At 39.5% G+C, this 16910-nt stretch overlaps 1 protein-coding gene across 1 annotated transcript in view; it reads right to left on the bottom strand.

Moving 5' to 3' along the window:
* Positions 1-16910, bottom strand: part of THSD7B (thrombospondin type 1 domain containing 7B) — a 550701-nt gene that overhangs the window by 460677 nt on the left and 73114 nt on the right. Inside the window, exon 2 of the mRNA XM_060687945.2 lies at positions 3430-3604. Coding sequence (XP_060543928.2) covers positions 3430-3568 — 139 coding nt within the window. The 5' untranslated portion in view covers positions 3569-3604. The remainder of the gene's footprint in view (positions 1-3429; positions 3605-16910) is intronic.

The following is a 16910-nucleotide window of genomic DNA, read 5'->3' as shown; positions in this document are numbered from 1 at the left end:
AAAATAATATTTTGGTCTACTTTTTCAAACCAGATTTTTAAATTCTGATCCAGACATTTTATATATTCACAAATCAGCTGTTGATATGCTCTTTCCAATTCTTAAATACACCATCCATGAAAACAAAAATCAATTATTTTTAAAAACATTTAAAGAATCCTTAAATCTTCTGAGATATTTCAAGGCTTTGAAGGCTTATCTTCAAAGGTCAATATAATTATGTAGAAGACATATCTAGAAATACTTTATGTTTTATGAACAACAACAAACATTTCCAAGATCCTTAAATTTCACAGACTATAAACATAGAAATCTGCCTTTTTTTAGCTTCTTCTGGAAGCGGTACCTTGCATATTTTCTCCAAAACTGCTCCTAAAAGTTCAAAGAATTCTTATTATCTTCCTAGTGTCTTATCTTATAACTTATATTACCTTAACTTATCTTCCTATTCCAGTTCTTTGGAATATTAGGATATAAGAGCTTGTGACATTAACCAAGTTTACCTTCAAGAATGGTTGAGAAGCATAAAGAGCTCCAGCAGGGCTATCTCATGGCCAGTCTACAAGAGACAAAGTGTGCATGTGTGCACGCATGCGCGCATGAGGAAGAGAGGGCAAGGGAGAATATTTCTCTTTCTCTCTTTCTTTACTCTGAAGTTTTTTGCATCCCTGGATACTGGAACGGGAAAATTCTTTGATCCCGATATGGAATCATGTTAATTAACTTAAATAAATGATGAACATTCAAACAGTAGCAACATTAAAACAATCTATCGAGAAATAATGAACTGAATTGAATTATTCCTTTTCTCCTATCCATTTTTCTTTTAATATATTCGTGGCTTAGAATGAAGATAGAGGTGGCTGGGATCACCAGGTACTCCTGAAAGATACTGTTTTGTTTTCATTTTCAATTAGTTACGTTTCCTTTCTTCTTTTTCTCCCTTTCATTTTGTAACTGTTTTGAGCATTTATGATCTTTACGTTATATTTGAGAATATTAAGAAGTTTCTATTAGTTGGAGTCCTGAAAATGTTTACTTTAACCAAGAGTGAAATCTCATCTAATCTCCATGTGGCAAAACAATTTTTAATTTTGTTCGGTAAATAATAACATCTGAGCAGTGGTGGGATTCACCACTTTAACAACCAGTTCTCTGCCCTAATGACCAGCTGGATAGGCATGCCTCAGTGGTCATGTGACTGTGTGGGCATGGCCAACTCAATGTCACTCACGTTGTAACACCTTAGCTGTTACAATGTAATAAGGGTTAACCAGAGAGGCAGTTTCTGTAAGCAGGGCAATAAAGAGTAGGCTAGAAACAACACCAGAATGTTTCCTTCCTGCTTTCCTTACAGGATTAGCCCTGTAAAGTGGAAAAAAACAAAATAAGATTTCTTCCAACAATCAGTTCTCTGAACTGCTTAGAAAGTTAACAACCGGTTTTCCCGAATAGGTGCGAACTGGCTGACTCCAACCACTGCATCTAAATACATGGCACAAATCAGCACCATCAGACATCCTGAAATCCAACACATACTTTCCTGGAAACACCCAACCAAGAAAATGTAGCTTTTTGAGGAGGCACTGACAGGTGCAGATGTGTGCCTGAAGCATGTTTTCACTTCAGATCCAAAGCACAGCACATCCCAAGTGACAACACATAAGAGGCAGATAGATAGAGAGAAATAATTCAAAATGCTTGAATTGTTATCTTGTTTCCCATTCCATCCTTTTGAAAGATGTATTTCCCTGCATTAAGAAACTTCTGTAGGAAAGAACCCCCATATCATTATTATTATTAATTGATTTTATATCCCTTTTTATCAGAATATTATAATTAAAAACACATAGCAATATTTGAACCACTATTTCTTTAAAAAATGTAATAAAGACATTTATTTTTCCAAAGCTTTTCTGGAGGATTGTTGGGCTTCTTATAGCCTTTGTACTACACACCTAGCAAAACCAAGAAAAACCCAGAACTCATAAAAGTACATTTTATTTTCTTTGTCAAAAATCCTTTATACATAAAAATGCACTTGATTAGCTATTGAAACCCAAATTGTGAAATGATGGCTTAAGCATACAGCTTTCTTTCTTCCCAACTCCCCGCCTGTACTGCATTCAAAATATAAATTGACAAATTAATGCATGATTTTCTTTTCTTCCAGGTTTTTGCTCCTCATCTAACTTCTTGTTCCACGTACAAATAGATGTAACTATCATAGTTTTAGTTACCACAATAACGCTGCTTCTATTCCACCTATTTGTAGCTGTTTATTCTAAAAGAGAAGCCATCACTATTTACATTTCAGCTTGGAGGGAAACAGTGAATGCTTTGTCTTGAGTCCTGGGTCTTTCATAAGGTTTTTTTTATCAGCACTTGGATAAGGGGACATTTATCAAAGCTCAAGCTGAAGCATAGCTGGGAGGGACAACTAACACCTCAGAAGAAAGAAAAGAGTCAGAAAAATCTAGAGAGTCTTGAACTGAAATGAATAAATGGAATTTAACTGGGAAAAACATACAGGTCTGGACAGGGAAACTGTAAGACACCAGTATGAGACAGGATAAATCTGGCTTGGCAACAGGAAAGGAATCTGGGTTTAATTCTCAATCATAAGCTAATCGTGAACCAGCAGTGTGACGCAGCTGCTAAAAAGTTAAATGCTATATTGGAGTTAAAGGAAGGAATTGTTTTGCTCTTACTCAATTCTAGTCAGACTCCACTTGGAATATGAGTCTCGTTCTAGCCATTGTGATGCACAAAAAACAGTGACAAACTGAAGTGAGTTCGAAGAAAGGCAACTAAGATGGCGAAGGGTCAAAAAATTAAATCCTGTGAGGAATGGGTAAAGGGACTGGGCACACCTAGACAACAGAAGAGATCATTTGAGGGGAGGAGAGATATAGCAGTCTCCAAATATTCAATGGCTGTCATATAGTAGCAGGAGTAGACTGATTCTTTATTGCCCCAGAGGGGGAGATAGATTAAAACTTCAAGAAAAATTAAACTTCTTGACTATATAAACTGTTGGCCAGTGGAACAGACTGACACCTGAAGTGGTGAATTTTCCTTTAATGGAGGCCTTCAAACTAGATAGATGGGCATCTGGCAGAGATGTTGTAATGGTTCTTGCATAGAGCAGTAGCTTGGACTGGAAGACCTTTAAGGTCCCTTCCATCTCTATGATTCTGTGAACTGTTCTATGAAAGCACTCAGGAAAAATCAAGAGGGGTAACCTCCTCCATCCATCACCAGATGCAATAAAAGCCAGGCTGCAGACGACTGACATGTCACCTGGCTACACGGAGAGTGATGTCTCCTTGCTTTCCAAACATCTGTATGATCCAACCGTGTGAATGATTGAAGAATCCAGAATTGTCTTAAGTTGTAAACATCAGTTAAGGATTCATTTATCCCTACCTGTTTTCCAGACAAAGGGAGGTGACGTTCTACCTTCCAAATCAGAAGCGTGCAAGAGGAAGAAGGTAAGGACTATTAAGCCCTTTTTCATGTTTTTCCATGCCCAGCGAGCACAAAACCAGCTATCCCTCAGAAACATACTTCATGAAGATCAATCCAGTTCACTTCACTATGCCTAAAAATGAAAGAAACAAAAGCTTGTTAAACAATGTAGTCATCAATTCATTTTTTTAAACATATCCTAGAAAGAAAGGGCTTTGGTGTAATTTAGATACAGGAAAGTGCTTAGTCTCTGCTTGCTGCCATTTATTACTTTTTTTTTTTAATGTCCTTAGGAATTATAATGAAGAGTTGTTGCCCAACAAAAATTTAGTCATCCAGCCAATTCAAAATATATGTCAAGATGTCCTTATAGAACCACCTGTGATACTCAGGATAAGTCCTGTGTCTCCATTTCAAGATATGGATGGAATCTCCAAGGCTGCATACAATTACTAAGTCTTCTTTTGGTGGAAAGAGCTCCTTCACACCATGATTACTGAACAATAATAGCAAGTAACGACCCCCCCTCCCCAGGGTTTTGAAGTAGGCTACAGATGAAAACTATTAGATTGGCGCATATTTCTAAAAACATTAGGCAGAAGAGCTTTAGAGGCCTGCACTTTGCTAATCCACCTTTGTGAAGATTTCCACGAGCTTCAGAAAAAGATGAGGATGGTTTAAGCAATGTGTTCACTGAATTAATGTGGTTATTAAAGCAGCAGCACTTCTTTTTCAGGCAGAAGCCTGGGAAAGAAAGAAAAAAAATATCACAATAGTTTAACACAGTGTTAACCCTCAGTGCCTTTTAAAGTATGTGAACTTCAACTCCCAGAATTCCTCAGGCAGCATGTTGTATTCCTAAGAGCAGCAAAAGTGCTTCTTCCAGATCATTTTGGAATCGTGCACAGCCTTAAAAAGTATAATATCAGTCTTAAAATAGTCATATTGCATTTATAAAACAAAGAAAACACCCACATTTTTCCCGAGATCTACTCTCAGCTACTGTAAAGTGGATTCATCCACTCTACATCATCCAGGCATGCCTGAATATTCTTCTTTTGGTCATAAAGTGATTGCCAACCAACACTGAGAAGGAAAAAAATCATCTAAATCATAATCACGATAAACTTCATTTTTTTCCTGATGTTTGTTTCAAGATGTCTCCCCACCAACCCCTGACTATAACTCTCAGTTCCCAAAGTAGCATTGACCTATATACACCTATGTCTTGAATTAATTCCCTTTGTTTAAAAAAAGGATTGTCTGATTGTGTGATGAATCTCACATTTGTCAAAGAAAAATCACCACTAGCTTTTTAGATTTCTCATAAAGGTAAAGTGCAAATGGTCATATCTTGAATGTCAAAAAATGTGCTGTGTGAAGGGAGAACAAAAAGAAAAAAGCTTTTTTTGCAAGAGCAAAATGAACACAGGTCAAACTTCCTGATATTTTATATTTCATGGGGAATTTTTTTCAATTTTGCAAGTATTTATTTATTTTTAACATTTTATTTGCTACCGGCTATTTGTCTTATTTTATCCAAAAAGGGAAAATTGTTATCTAATAAAATGTTACTGAACCATTAGCAATGGATTCATATCCAAAAAGATTAATCACATAATTTTATTGTTTTTCTTTAAGCTTACTAATTGTTAACGACTGTACTTAGTTTAAAGCAAAACTATTTCTAAACATATTTATGGAGATTCTCAATCATCCAGGTTATGGTTGTCCCAAAGGTGCTTTTTCAAAAAGCAAGTAGACTTTTCAAAGTCCATTTGCCTTTTAAAAAAGAACCTTTGGTATATTTCTAAACAGAAAATGCAGCATTGTTATCATATAGTGTGCAGTTCTTGATAAAGCAAAGAATAAGCCACCCAAAATTCAGTTTATCTATTTATTTATTACAATTATCACATAAATAATGCAATGGGAACAATATATCATTAACACATAAAATTTTTGTGATGTCATTCTACTTGGGAAAAAATAATCATATATACTAATTTAATTTTACTATACTTGAATGTCCAAATCTTTTGAACCACATACTGTACATATTACCTGAAAAATGGCTGTACAATAGAATGAATTCTTAGTGCTTTCGTATTGCAAAGAAACTAGTTCTTCAATATTGGAAAAAATAAATTCATAGGCCCGGTTACTACTCAGTGGATGGAACATCTGATGTTATTTGCAGGGTATAAATCAGTTGCTTATCAACAGAGGTTATGTATGAACAATTACAGTGAGATATGGTCATCTATTATTGAAAAAAAAGTATAAAATTTTATTTATATATATACAAGTACAAGAATATAAGAACATATACTATGTATGTATGTATGTATGTATGTATACATATACATATACTGTATAATATGTGTCTTTTTCTCAAATACATGTGTGTGTAAACAGATATGTATGTATGCATGTGTGGGTAGATAGATAGATAGACAGATAATATTGTTTGCTTTCTTTTCTTCCTTTTTTCTTTTCTTCCTTTTTTATTAATTATACATAAGCAAGCATAATATTACAGAAAACCTATATGCAAACATACACAAGCACACACATTTTTTTATCCCACCTACTAATCAGGAACTAAAAGCTATATACATCATGATCTCTCCATCAATTTTTCCCCAGAACAACAACCATGAAAGGTAAGTTATGCTAAGCGAGAGTGATAGGCTTAAAGTAACCCAGCAAATTCCCATGGCTGAGTCTAAAGTAGAATCTATTTCCATACTCCTAGTCTAACATCTAAACCAAGATATATCAGGCAAGGTCTGGCTTCATACACATATACAGTGTATCTGCACAGATTTTTAGTACAGTGCTATGTAATTATGGTAAATGTTAAGGTCTCCATCGTGATAAATTTATAATTCTACCCTTCAGATTTAGCCTACTGAGCATGGCATAATTATAATATTTTTGTCTGATTTCATTTATTAATGTACTTGAGCAGCATAGTTAATGATAATCATGTAACCAATGGCTTTTAGCTTGTATTTATGGGAAAGTAAAATCATGTAAAAGTTTTGCCTAATTTAAAATTCAGTATCTGTTCTGATTAAGGAAAATTATTGGGACTATTTATGTTTAATTTAGTTTATTTCTTTAATTTAACACTGAGGACTTTAAATACAAACTCCTTAATTTAGGTTTTCTATAGGTCAGGCCAATTTCAAAATTATTTCAGCCCCAGCTTCACTTTCTCCCCCTTTCTTTACTGATAGATAGCAGAAACAATGCCAGGAATCCCACAATTGCAATTTCATGGAAAGCAGCCGCTTACACATGTTGTATTGCAGTATTGATTGAATAGAAAATTCTGGGATTTGGTTGGAAGTCCTCTCCTGCTTAATAACTATCATGAACCTTTCACATGATGAAATGAGAATCAAAATCCTGGTGGTTTGTACAATATTTTTGAGTTCTCCAACACTGAGCTATGATCCAAGGACTTGTTCAAGATCATGCACATACTTCTTCTGTTGAACTGCTACAAGGACTGGGTGAATTTCAAAGCCTGCCTTCCTCTGAGCATATTTTATACAGATTATACTTAGAGCATTTTTAATAGTTTCTAATATGATGTATCATGGGACCAATCTCAGAGCTTCAAATACCCAAATACAAATATTTTAAGAAAAACGTTGCCCCCCGCAACCTTTCTATCTTTTACTAAGGGCCTAAAGGCCTGACTCTGCCATTTTGCCTGGTGCCAGAGGTGGTTTTCAGCAGGTTCTGACCAGTTCTGGAGAACCAGTAGCGGAAATTTTGAGTAGTTCGCACACCGGTAGTAAAAATTCTGACGGGCCCCACTCCCATCTATTCTCTGCTTCCCAAGTCCCAAGCTGATCGGGAGGAAATGGGGATTTTGCATTATCCTTCCCCTGGAGTGGGGTGGAAATGGAGATTTTACAGTATCCGTCCCCTGCCATTCCCACCAAGCCATGCCACGCCTACTAAGTCACACCCACAGAATCGGTAGTAAAAATTTTTGAAACCCAACACTACCTGATGCCCCAGTGGGGGAACAGCACAGTAGAGGTGGTTGATTGAGTAACAACAGATCACACCTCCCCCCACTCCACCCCAGCCCTCTCCATATATCCTTAGGTTTCAATGTTTGATTTAATTATGTTTTAATTGTAGCCATATTTTTATGACTGTAAGCTGCTCAGAGTTACCCTATAGAAAGATGGGTCTGGTCAAATCTAACGTTCAATAAAGCCTTGATGGTGCAGTGGTTAGAATGTAGTATTACAGATTAACTCTGCCCACAGCCTGATGGGACTCAAGGCTATCCCAGCCTTCCATCCTTCTGAGATCAATAAAATAAAGACCCAGTTTGTTGGGGGTGGGTCCGACATTGTAAACCACCCAGAGAGCGCTGTAAAGCACTATGGAGCGGTGTACAAATCTAAGTGCTATTGGTATTGCTGAAGAAATGTTAGAGAATTAATGAAGCATCAATTGACTGAAGTATTGTTATTTATTATTTATTTATTTATTTTATACCTTGCCTTTATTAATTTTTACAAATAAGGCAGTAAACATATCCAACACACTTTCTTCTTCCTATTTGTAGTAGTTGGAGGGCCAGTCTTTCTGAATCTGACCGGACACTGGTAAGAGCTCATATTAGGAATTACCTAGTGGCGATAAAAGCAGCGAAATGTAGCTATTTTGCTGCTCTTATTGCGTCATCAGATAATCGCCCGGCCGCCCTGTTTAGGGTGACCCGCTCCCTGCTCCACCAGGAAGCGCGGGAGGACCCCTTGGAGGGTAGAGCCGAGGATTTTGTCCAATATCTGTATGACAAAATCGCTCAGATTCGGGAAGATCTGGACTCCGACTGGATAGTCTCAGGGGGAGGGACTGGGGCAGGTCTTGAGAATGTTATCTGGGATGAGTTTGATCCTGTGACCCCTGAGGACGTGGACAGGATTCTGGGTAGACTGAACGCGACCACTTGTTTATTGGACCCGTGTCCCTCCTGGTTAGTGCTGGCTTCTCGGGAGGTGACACGAGGCTGGTTCCAGGGGATTATAAATGCTTCGCTGGGTGAGGGTGTCTTTCCTGCCGCCTTGAAAGAGGCGGTGGTGAGGCCTCTCCTCAAGAAGCCTTCCCTGGACCCGGCAATGTTGGTAAATTATCGTCCGGTCTCCAACCTTCGTTTTGTGGCAAAGGTTGTTGAGAGTGTGGTTGCGCAACAGCTTCCCCAGCACCTGGATGAAACGACGTATCTGGATCCGTTCCAGTCGGGCTTCAGGCCCGGGTACAGCACAGAAATGGCATTGGTCACGTTGGTTGATGATCTCTGGAGGGCTCGGGACAGGGGGTGCTCCTCTGTCCTGGTCCTGTTAGATCTCTCAGCGGCTTTTGATACCATCGACCATGGTATCATGCTGCACCGGTTGGAAGAGTTAGGGGTGGGAGGCACCGTGTTGCGGTGGTTCTCCTCCTTTCTCTCTGACCGGTCGCAGTCCGTGTTGACAGGGGGACAGAGGTCGACCCCGAGGCCCCTCATATGTGGGGTGCCGCAAGGGTCGGTCCTCTCACCTCTCCTGTTCAACATTTATGTGAAGCCGCTGGGCGAGATCATCCGTGGTTTCGGGGTGGAGTACCATCAGTACGCTGATGACACCCAGCTGTACATCTCCACCCCGGATCACCCCAACGATGCCCTTGAAGTGATGTCCCGGTGCCTGGAGGCCATACGGATCTGGATGGGGAGGAACAGGCTCAGGCTCAACCCATCCAAGACCGAGTGGCTGTGGTTTCCGACGTCCCGATATAGCCAGTTGACGCCATCACTGACTATTGGGGGCGAATCATTGGCCCCCACGGAGAGGGCTCGCAACTTGGGCGTCCTCCTGGATTCACGGCTGTCTTTAGAAGAGCACTTGACGGCCGTGACCGGGAGGATTTTTTATCAGGTCCGCCTGATTCGCCAGTTGCGTCCCTTTCTGGATCGGGACTCGTTATGCACCGTCACTCATGCCCTCGTCACCTCCCGCCTGGACTATTGTAATGCTCTCTACATGGGGCTCCCCTTGAGGAGCACCCGGAGGCTCCAACTGGCGCAGAGTGCAGCCGCGCGGGTGGTAATGGGAGCGACATGGCGCTCCCATGTAACACCTCTCCTGCGCGAGCTGCACTGGCTCCCGGTGGTCTTCCGGGTGCGCTTCAAGATTTTGGTTACCACCTTTAAAGCACTCCATGGCTTAGGGCCTGGTTATTTACGGGACCGCCTACTACCACCAATAGCCTCCCACCGGTCAGTACGCTCTCATAGAGAGGGACTCCTCCGGGTGCCGTCAGCCAAACAGTGTCGACTGGCGGCCCCTAGGGGGAGAGCCTTCTCTGTGGGGGCACCTACCATCTGGAATGAGCTCCCCCCGGAGATACGGAGGATCCCGGATCTGCGTTCCTTCCGCCGTGCTGTGAAGACCTTTTTATTCCATCAAGCGGGCTTGGCCTGAGCTCTTCCCTTTTTAAAATATGTAAATTTTAATCTGTTTTTAAATTATTGGGGTATTTTAATTTGTCTGGGCCCAAAAGTTTAATTTGATTTTATCGGGTTTTTAAATTTTGTGTATTTATGTATTTTATTGTTGGCTGTTCACCGCCCTGAGTCCTTCGGGAGTAGGGCGGTATACAAATCAAATAAAACCTAAAAACCTAAACCTATTTTCCCTACAACCCCAATCCTATCAGGTGAATTGGGCTGAGAAAGCTAAATATATACAGCAGACCCTATTTAAGTAAACAAGCTAAGTTAGCAAAATAGCTCCTGTCTCTCCCAGTTCCCTCTATCACTCTGACTATTATTAATCAACTTTAGTTTGAATCTATTCCCTATGGGTTTCTTGTTCTTTATTCCTAGCATGAGTTCAGCTCAGTTTTATCAGAATTAACCAAGAGATTAATGCAGGATTTCTTCTACAAATATTCTACTACAGTTTGTTTATCACATGAAAATGCTTTCTGGCAGGATGTCTAGATCCTAATCACCACGTGAGATTATGGTTTTCTAAAAACAAAACAGAATAAAGATAGAAGAGGTCAAAGGAAGAAACAATAGCTTTGTCGGGTCGAACTGAGATGGGTGGCTGGACATGCAAAGAGACTTTCCAAGTTCAGCAATTCACAGCACCTGCCAAGTAAAGAAATATCTGAAGATAATGAATTCAAGGGATTAAATGTATCACTGGCTGGTATAAAGTTCTTTATATGCACAAGAGTCCTACTTCAAAGTCTCAGCATATTTGTGATAAAGGTTGCAAAACCAAACAGATCAGCTGCTCCCCTTGACATGTGTATAGAGATTCTGTCAAGTCAGGAAAAACTGTAATAAATTAAAGCACTCTGTGCCAGATCCTCGTATCGTGGTGTCAAGCAAACTACTTTGATTCACTAGACTCACTCATAGTTAAATAGTAAAATCAGAATCTCAGTTTTTATAACACAGTCACAAATATTCATAATAGTTCATGTAAAGCTTTTTTTAAAAAAAACTACACATACGGTAAGATACCATTTGCAGATCTGCCACACCATGAATAAATTGCATTATGAAGACCTCCAAATGTCTTCATCTGTTTCATCTATTGTGTATTTTAAGCCTCCAGAAGTTATACTGGCTATTGAGAAGAGGAGAAATAAGGGAGTTTATTTCTCATTCGTCTGTCTGTCTGTCTGTCTGTCTGTGAGGATATATCAGAGGTGGATTTCAGCAGGTTCTGACCAGTTCTGGAGAACCGGTAGCAGAAATTTTGAGTAGTTCAGAGAACCAGTAGTAAAAGTTCTGACTGGCCCCACCCCCATCTATTCTCTGCCTCCCAAGTCCCAGCTGGAAATGGGGATTTTGCAGTAACATCCCCCAGGATTGGGGAGGGAATGGAGATTTTACAGTATCCTTCCCCTGGATTGGGAAGGGATTGGAGATTTTACAGTATCCTTCCCCTGGAGTAGGGTTGGAATGGAAATTTTACAGTATCCTTCCCCTACCACACCCACCATGCCACGCCCACCAAACCATGCCATGCCCACAAGCCACACCCACAGAACCGGTAGTAAAAAAATTTGAAACCCAACACTGGTGTATATCCATAGTGTCTGTGAGTGTATATCCATACTGTACAATCTAATGGGGGAGAAAATGAAGCACAGAGTGTGAAGTAAAATATAGAGTGAATAACTTGAGAGAAAACTGTCTCTTCTGCCTTTTCATTCCCAGCTTTGCAAACAGATGCTTTTTAAGTCATCTTAAGTCAGAAATGGATGAAAGCAAGTAGATGCAAAGCAGGGAGCTTGGCTAAGGCAAAGAATTAAAGCACCAGGGAAGACAATAGGAGTTGTAAGGCCATACACTGAAGAAAACAACACTCCACGGGAGAAAGCTGGAGGAGAGACTTGAAGGAAGGAGAAGCAAATGTAATTGGAGAGAGACCAGCTGAAAAGTGAATTAGAAAGCCAGAACAGAATTTTGGAGAGGCAACTGTCATTGAAGTAAGGGGTAGGAGGATTTTTAGAACACCTGAAGAAATACCGTACCTGCTTCTAATTTTGTAGACTAACTTGCTTTTGGTAAAAAGAAAAAAAAGCCCTCTAGATTAGGCTCATAAATACTCTTTCATAGTCTACAATAACCTGATGAGCCCTTGATCTCAAAGGCTTTCTGGGAAAGGAAGCCTAGCACATTTAGGACTCTAGGGCTAATACTCTCTAAGAACATCAACTATTTTTAAAGCAAGCCCTTTCAAAGATCAATGTGAACACAAAGAAAAGGCACTAACCTCTCCTATGATGAATCCGATTAATACAACAAGGGTGAGGGGAATACTCTTTACAGCTTTACTCTTGAAAAATCGCCTAGAAGCAATGGCTTAGTTTTCACTTTCTTTTTTTCATTTTCTTTTTGCTACTTTTTTCCCCTCTAATACTGCTACTTTTTAATAATGCAGAGACTACTATCTATCTATATACTACTAAAACTTCAATTGCCGTGACTTTTAACCGGGTAAAATAGGGTAACAATTTTTTGAACCAAAGTACCTCAAATGGGCTAGCATACAGAATGTGTCCAAAATTCGGGACCCATGATTCCTGAGGGAATGAAATTTTGAAAAGTTGTGGCTGCTTCATTACTGCTGACTACTGCTGCTGTGGTCACATGATATTTTTTCAATGTTCTGTGACAATTTCCCAGCCACACTTGCAATCCCCTGCTCCCTCCCCCACCCAGCAGCAGCCATTTACTGGGAAGGGAAGGGAAGGGAAGGATTTCTGATGCTCCCTGCCAAATTCTCACAACGAAATTCAGTGGGGAAACCAGCAGGAAATCAGAGGTTGCTTCAGCACCCACTACTTTTTTTGCCCACTGCTCATTCTGTTTCTCAGTTTAGGTAAGAAATAACTTTGAAATTATGACCCAACAGGGCATAGTTGTCTAGTAGTCTTTATGTGTTTCCTATATGAGCTTTAAAATATTCCTTCACTTCTATTGCCAGAATGGGAGAAGAGAAATATGAAATCTACAAAAGTCCTCTCTGACTTCAACTTTTGAATTTCAGCATATGACCTGAAAATATAATGATGAAAGCTTTGTATTTAGAAGTTTAATTATGAACTCAGCTAAGTGGATTATAATGAAAGATATCTCCAGCAAGGGAGTCCAAACTGATGCATTACGAATATATTAAGGAAAACACCAGAGAATGAACTTTCAATCAGCAAAAAGAATTTTAATTAAAAGAATCGTAGAACAGAATTCTTCTATGAAATGATATTGCTCTTACATTCCAGTTATCACTCAGTGCTATTAGCAAAGGCAAAGAAATTACTCCCTAGTTTGGATAATTTCCTTTTTAAAAAAATCTATCTTGTTTTTTATACTGGTCTTTTTATAGATCACTGACAAAGAGATGCCAGTAAAATCAAAGAGTGTGTGAGTGTGTGTTTTAATATGGCATGATACATTTGACCAATTGCCTGAATACAATGTAATAAAAATATAATCCAAAGAGTATAATAGGTTCCTTACATTATCAAAAGTTGACAGTTAAACACATAATTGAAAGAAATTGAAAAGGATGAAGCTGAGAGCAACATACACCAAAGTATGTTTAAATAGCATGCTGAAACCTGACCTTCAACCCTACCATATCGCATCATATTGATGCTGAGCATAACATGTGAGAACTCTTACACCCAAATCTAATCTACTGTACATTCAGCCAAAACTGAGTGTTTTGGGATGCTATTTTACGATTTTAAAAAAGGTGAAAATTGGATTCTTGTGGGAAAATCAATAGTTTTCTACACATTTTTAGACTGAATAAAACTATATATAGCAATATAGATAAACCATAGCAGGAGCCCTTTCATGTAAATTAAATCTGAATGCACCACAAACAAGCTCAGGCATAATCAGGCCCCGGGTTTTGTTCACTTCTTCACAAGTGTTCTCATGATTGGAATGGATTTCATCAATGCACTTTGTTAAGCATGAATGTCAGGGGTGAAGGGTGGAGGTAGATGTGAGAGATGGTGCCCATAGGAGGGAGGGGAGGAGATGGTATGATGGAGTACCACGAAGCTGCAATTTCTTAGGAAGGAGGGAGCAGATTTCAAAAAGAGAAGAGTCACAATCCTGAGCTGAATAGGAGAGGAAGAAAGTGAGGATAGACATTTCCTAGAATCTCCCAGGATTAGAGAGAGAGTAATAACGGTTTAGTCTGGCACAATCCTGAGCTGAATAGGAGAGGAAGAAAGTGAGGATAGACATTTCCTAGAATCTCCCAGGATTAGAGAGAGAGTAATAACGGTTTAGTCTGGCAAGATTCTGTCTATTGTATGAAAGAAAATAAATAAATGAACTCTGGCTTCATGGATCCTGGTTTAACCTGACAGGAGACAAGTAAACGATAAATTATGCATCACTCCTTTTGTATTGCACAAACGCTGCATACAAGTATAAAATGGACAGAGTTGAACTGTGATGGTGCAACACACATTTTACTACCTTGATAAAAACTTGGCTTTCTGAAATTATTGCTTATGCTTGTCCATTCTTGCTAAATATACTCATTACAGTTTTGTACTCTGTGCAAGCCAGATTATTGTGGCTTGTTCAGCAAACCACAGCTTTAAAAAACCTGCCATTAATATGTAAGACTGAAGCCACTGAATTGTTAATGCAAGAAAAGTCAAGGTTTGCACCTCATGCTGCATAAATCACAGCTGGAACAGCCGAGGTTCTCTTACACAGACTCACAGAAAATAAGGACTGATCAGAAAGTGAGCACCAGCCTTTTGCCTATTGCCAATAAACCTAAGTTAAAAAGAATGTAGACTTTCAACATGTGACCACATTTGAGGGACTTAAGCAGAATTTAAATCCCACATTATTCCACAAGAGAGTAGCCACACAGGTGTTCATAAAAAATACAATTTTCAGACTAATATCTGAATTTGTTGCTTCGTGTTTTTGTCTTGTACTTTAAAGGCTAGTAAGTTTAATGAGCTTACATTTTCATGTAAGCTGGTTTGTACACAAAAACCTTCAGCACAATTAATCCATTGGTCTTCAGTCTGAAATTCCACATTTTTTAGTATGCAAGCTTAGATTTTAATAGGCAGTCCACCTCTTCACAGCATGAATGTAGCAGAAGACCCAGCTTTATCTTTAAGCAGAAATCATAGGTGGGAAACAGACTCATACGCTGCTTTCTGGGACCAAAATTCTAAATCGATTATTTCAATCAGCTTGATTTTCATCATTCCATCACACAAATCCAGCCTCCCATTTTGTTGTTATTGTAGCTTAGCACCTAGCCTTATGAAATGTCGTGATCCCTTTTGAAACCTGCTCTCTTAATCCCAACTCCAATAAATGGCAAGGATCCTCCTAATGTAATATCTAGTCACTAGCTCTTAGCTCCAGACACATGACCAATCAACTTCCTCAATACCTTGAAGCCAACTTTCTTGAAGACTGGCCTATATCTTTATGAATATGATCAGAGCCAATCAAGAGTCAATAAAAATGTGCCTGATAGTAAGGTACACTCAATTGACAGGCACATAAAATTAGGGTTTTTGTCAATGTTTATGGGATACTGTGTCACAATTCATAATGATTTGGGTTTCTTTCTGTTTTCTTTAAATAGACAGGTACCCATCTTTATTTTGCACTGTATATTTTAGATTTGACTCTTGATTGTAATTTTAAATTTTACCACCTGTTTCCCTTAGATATAGGTGGGTTTCACTATTTTTAAATTTTATCATGCAAATTGGTCTGAGAGAGTTCCACTTGAATGGCAGTATTAAAGCACTTGAAATAAACAAACACATAATTAGTTTGATTAATAATGCAGAGAAAAACCAGCCTGGCAAGTCTAAAGATAACCACTGCAGCAGCAAATTCATTTATAGTAATATAGAACTGATCCTGTTAATGTGATAGCCGGGTAGTAGATTTCACACTACAAATGAACTCACATGTTTGTTACCTTGTTACCATAGAGGCAATTTTTCACTTCATATAACTAGCAATTTGTATGGCTTTGACTATTTTGCACTTCGACATAGATGGTTCGGTAGCCCTTGATGGACAGTATTTGTCACTTTTCCAAACAGAGCACTTACCCTTAGGTAAGTGCAGGTAGGTAGGAGGGAGTTCCCCTTCTCAATTTTAGCCATAGGAGCAGGTTGATCAGCAAATGTGAAGTAGGATTCCCCTACAACTTGCTTGAATGTGAGAACTTCATGCGGTCTTAACACTATAAAGCAGAGGTGTCTAACCTTGGCAACTTTAAGACCTGTGGAGTTCAACTCCCAGAATTCCCCACCCAATCCACGAGTCTTAAAATTGCCAAGATTGAACACTCCCACGCTAAAGCAGGCTAACAAGCCCTAGGACTGTGATGGCAAACCTATGGCATATCAGTGGGCACGTGAGCGTTGCCCTAACTAAGCAAACGAGCCGTTTGCAGCCTCCAGAGGGCCTCTCGGGGGATGGGAAAGGCCATTTTTGCCCTCCCCAGGCTCCTAGAAAGGCTCTGGAGCCTGGGGAGGGCGAAAAACAGGCCTACTGGGCCCACCAGCCATCACGTGCCAAAAGCATGGGGAGCGCAGGGGGTGGGGGTCACGTGCGCATGCGTGGGGGGGCAGGGCACATTGAATTATGGGTGTGGGCACGCACACGCATGACCCCCCTGCACTCCCCCCGCTTTTGGCACGTGACAGCAAAAAAGTTTGCCATCACTGCCCTAGGAATTCAAAATGTAAAAGCAGTAAAGAGTGCATATAGTAGGGATACCATGTCTGGATTGCTAAAAATCCAAACGTCCATTAAATGGTAGCCACAAGATACTGAATTTTTTTGCCTTTCCAGGCACACTGGCCTTAGTACA

The sequence above is a fragment of the Pantherophis guttatus genome, chromosome 1, assembly GCF_059756535.1.
Source record: "Pantherophis guttatus breed Tessera chromosome 1, ASM5975653v1, whole genome shotgun sequence".
Lineage (NCBI taxonomy): Eukaryota > Metazoa > Chordata > Lepidosauria > Squamata > Colubridae > Pantherophis > Pantherophis guttatus.
This window is presented reverse-complemented; position numbering and strand designations above follow the sequence as displayed.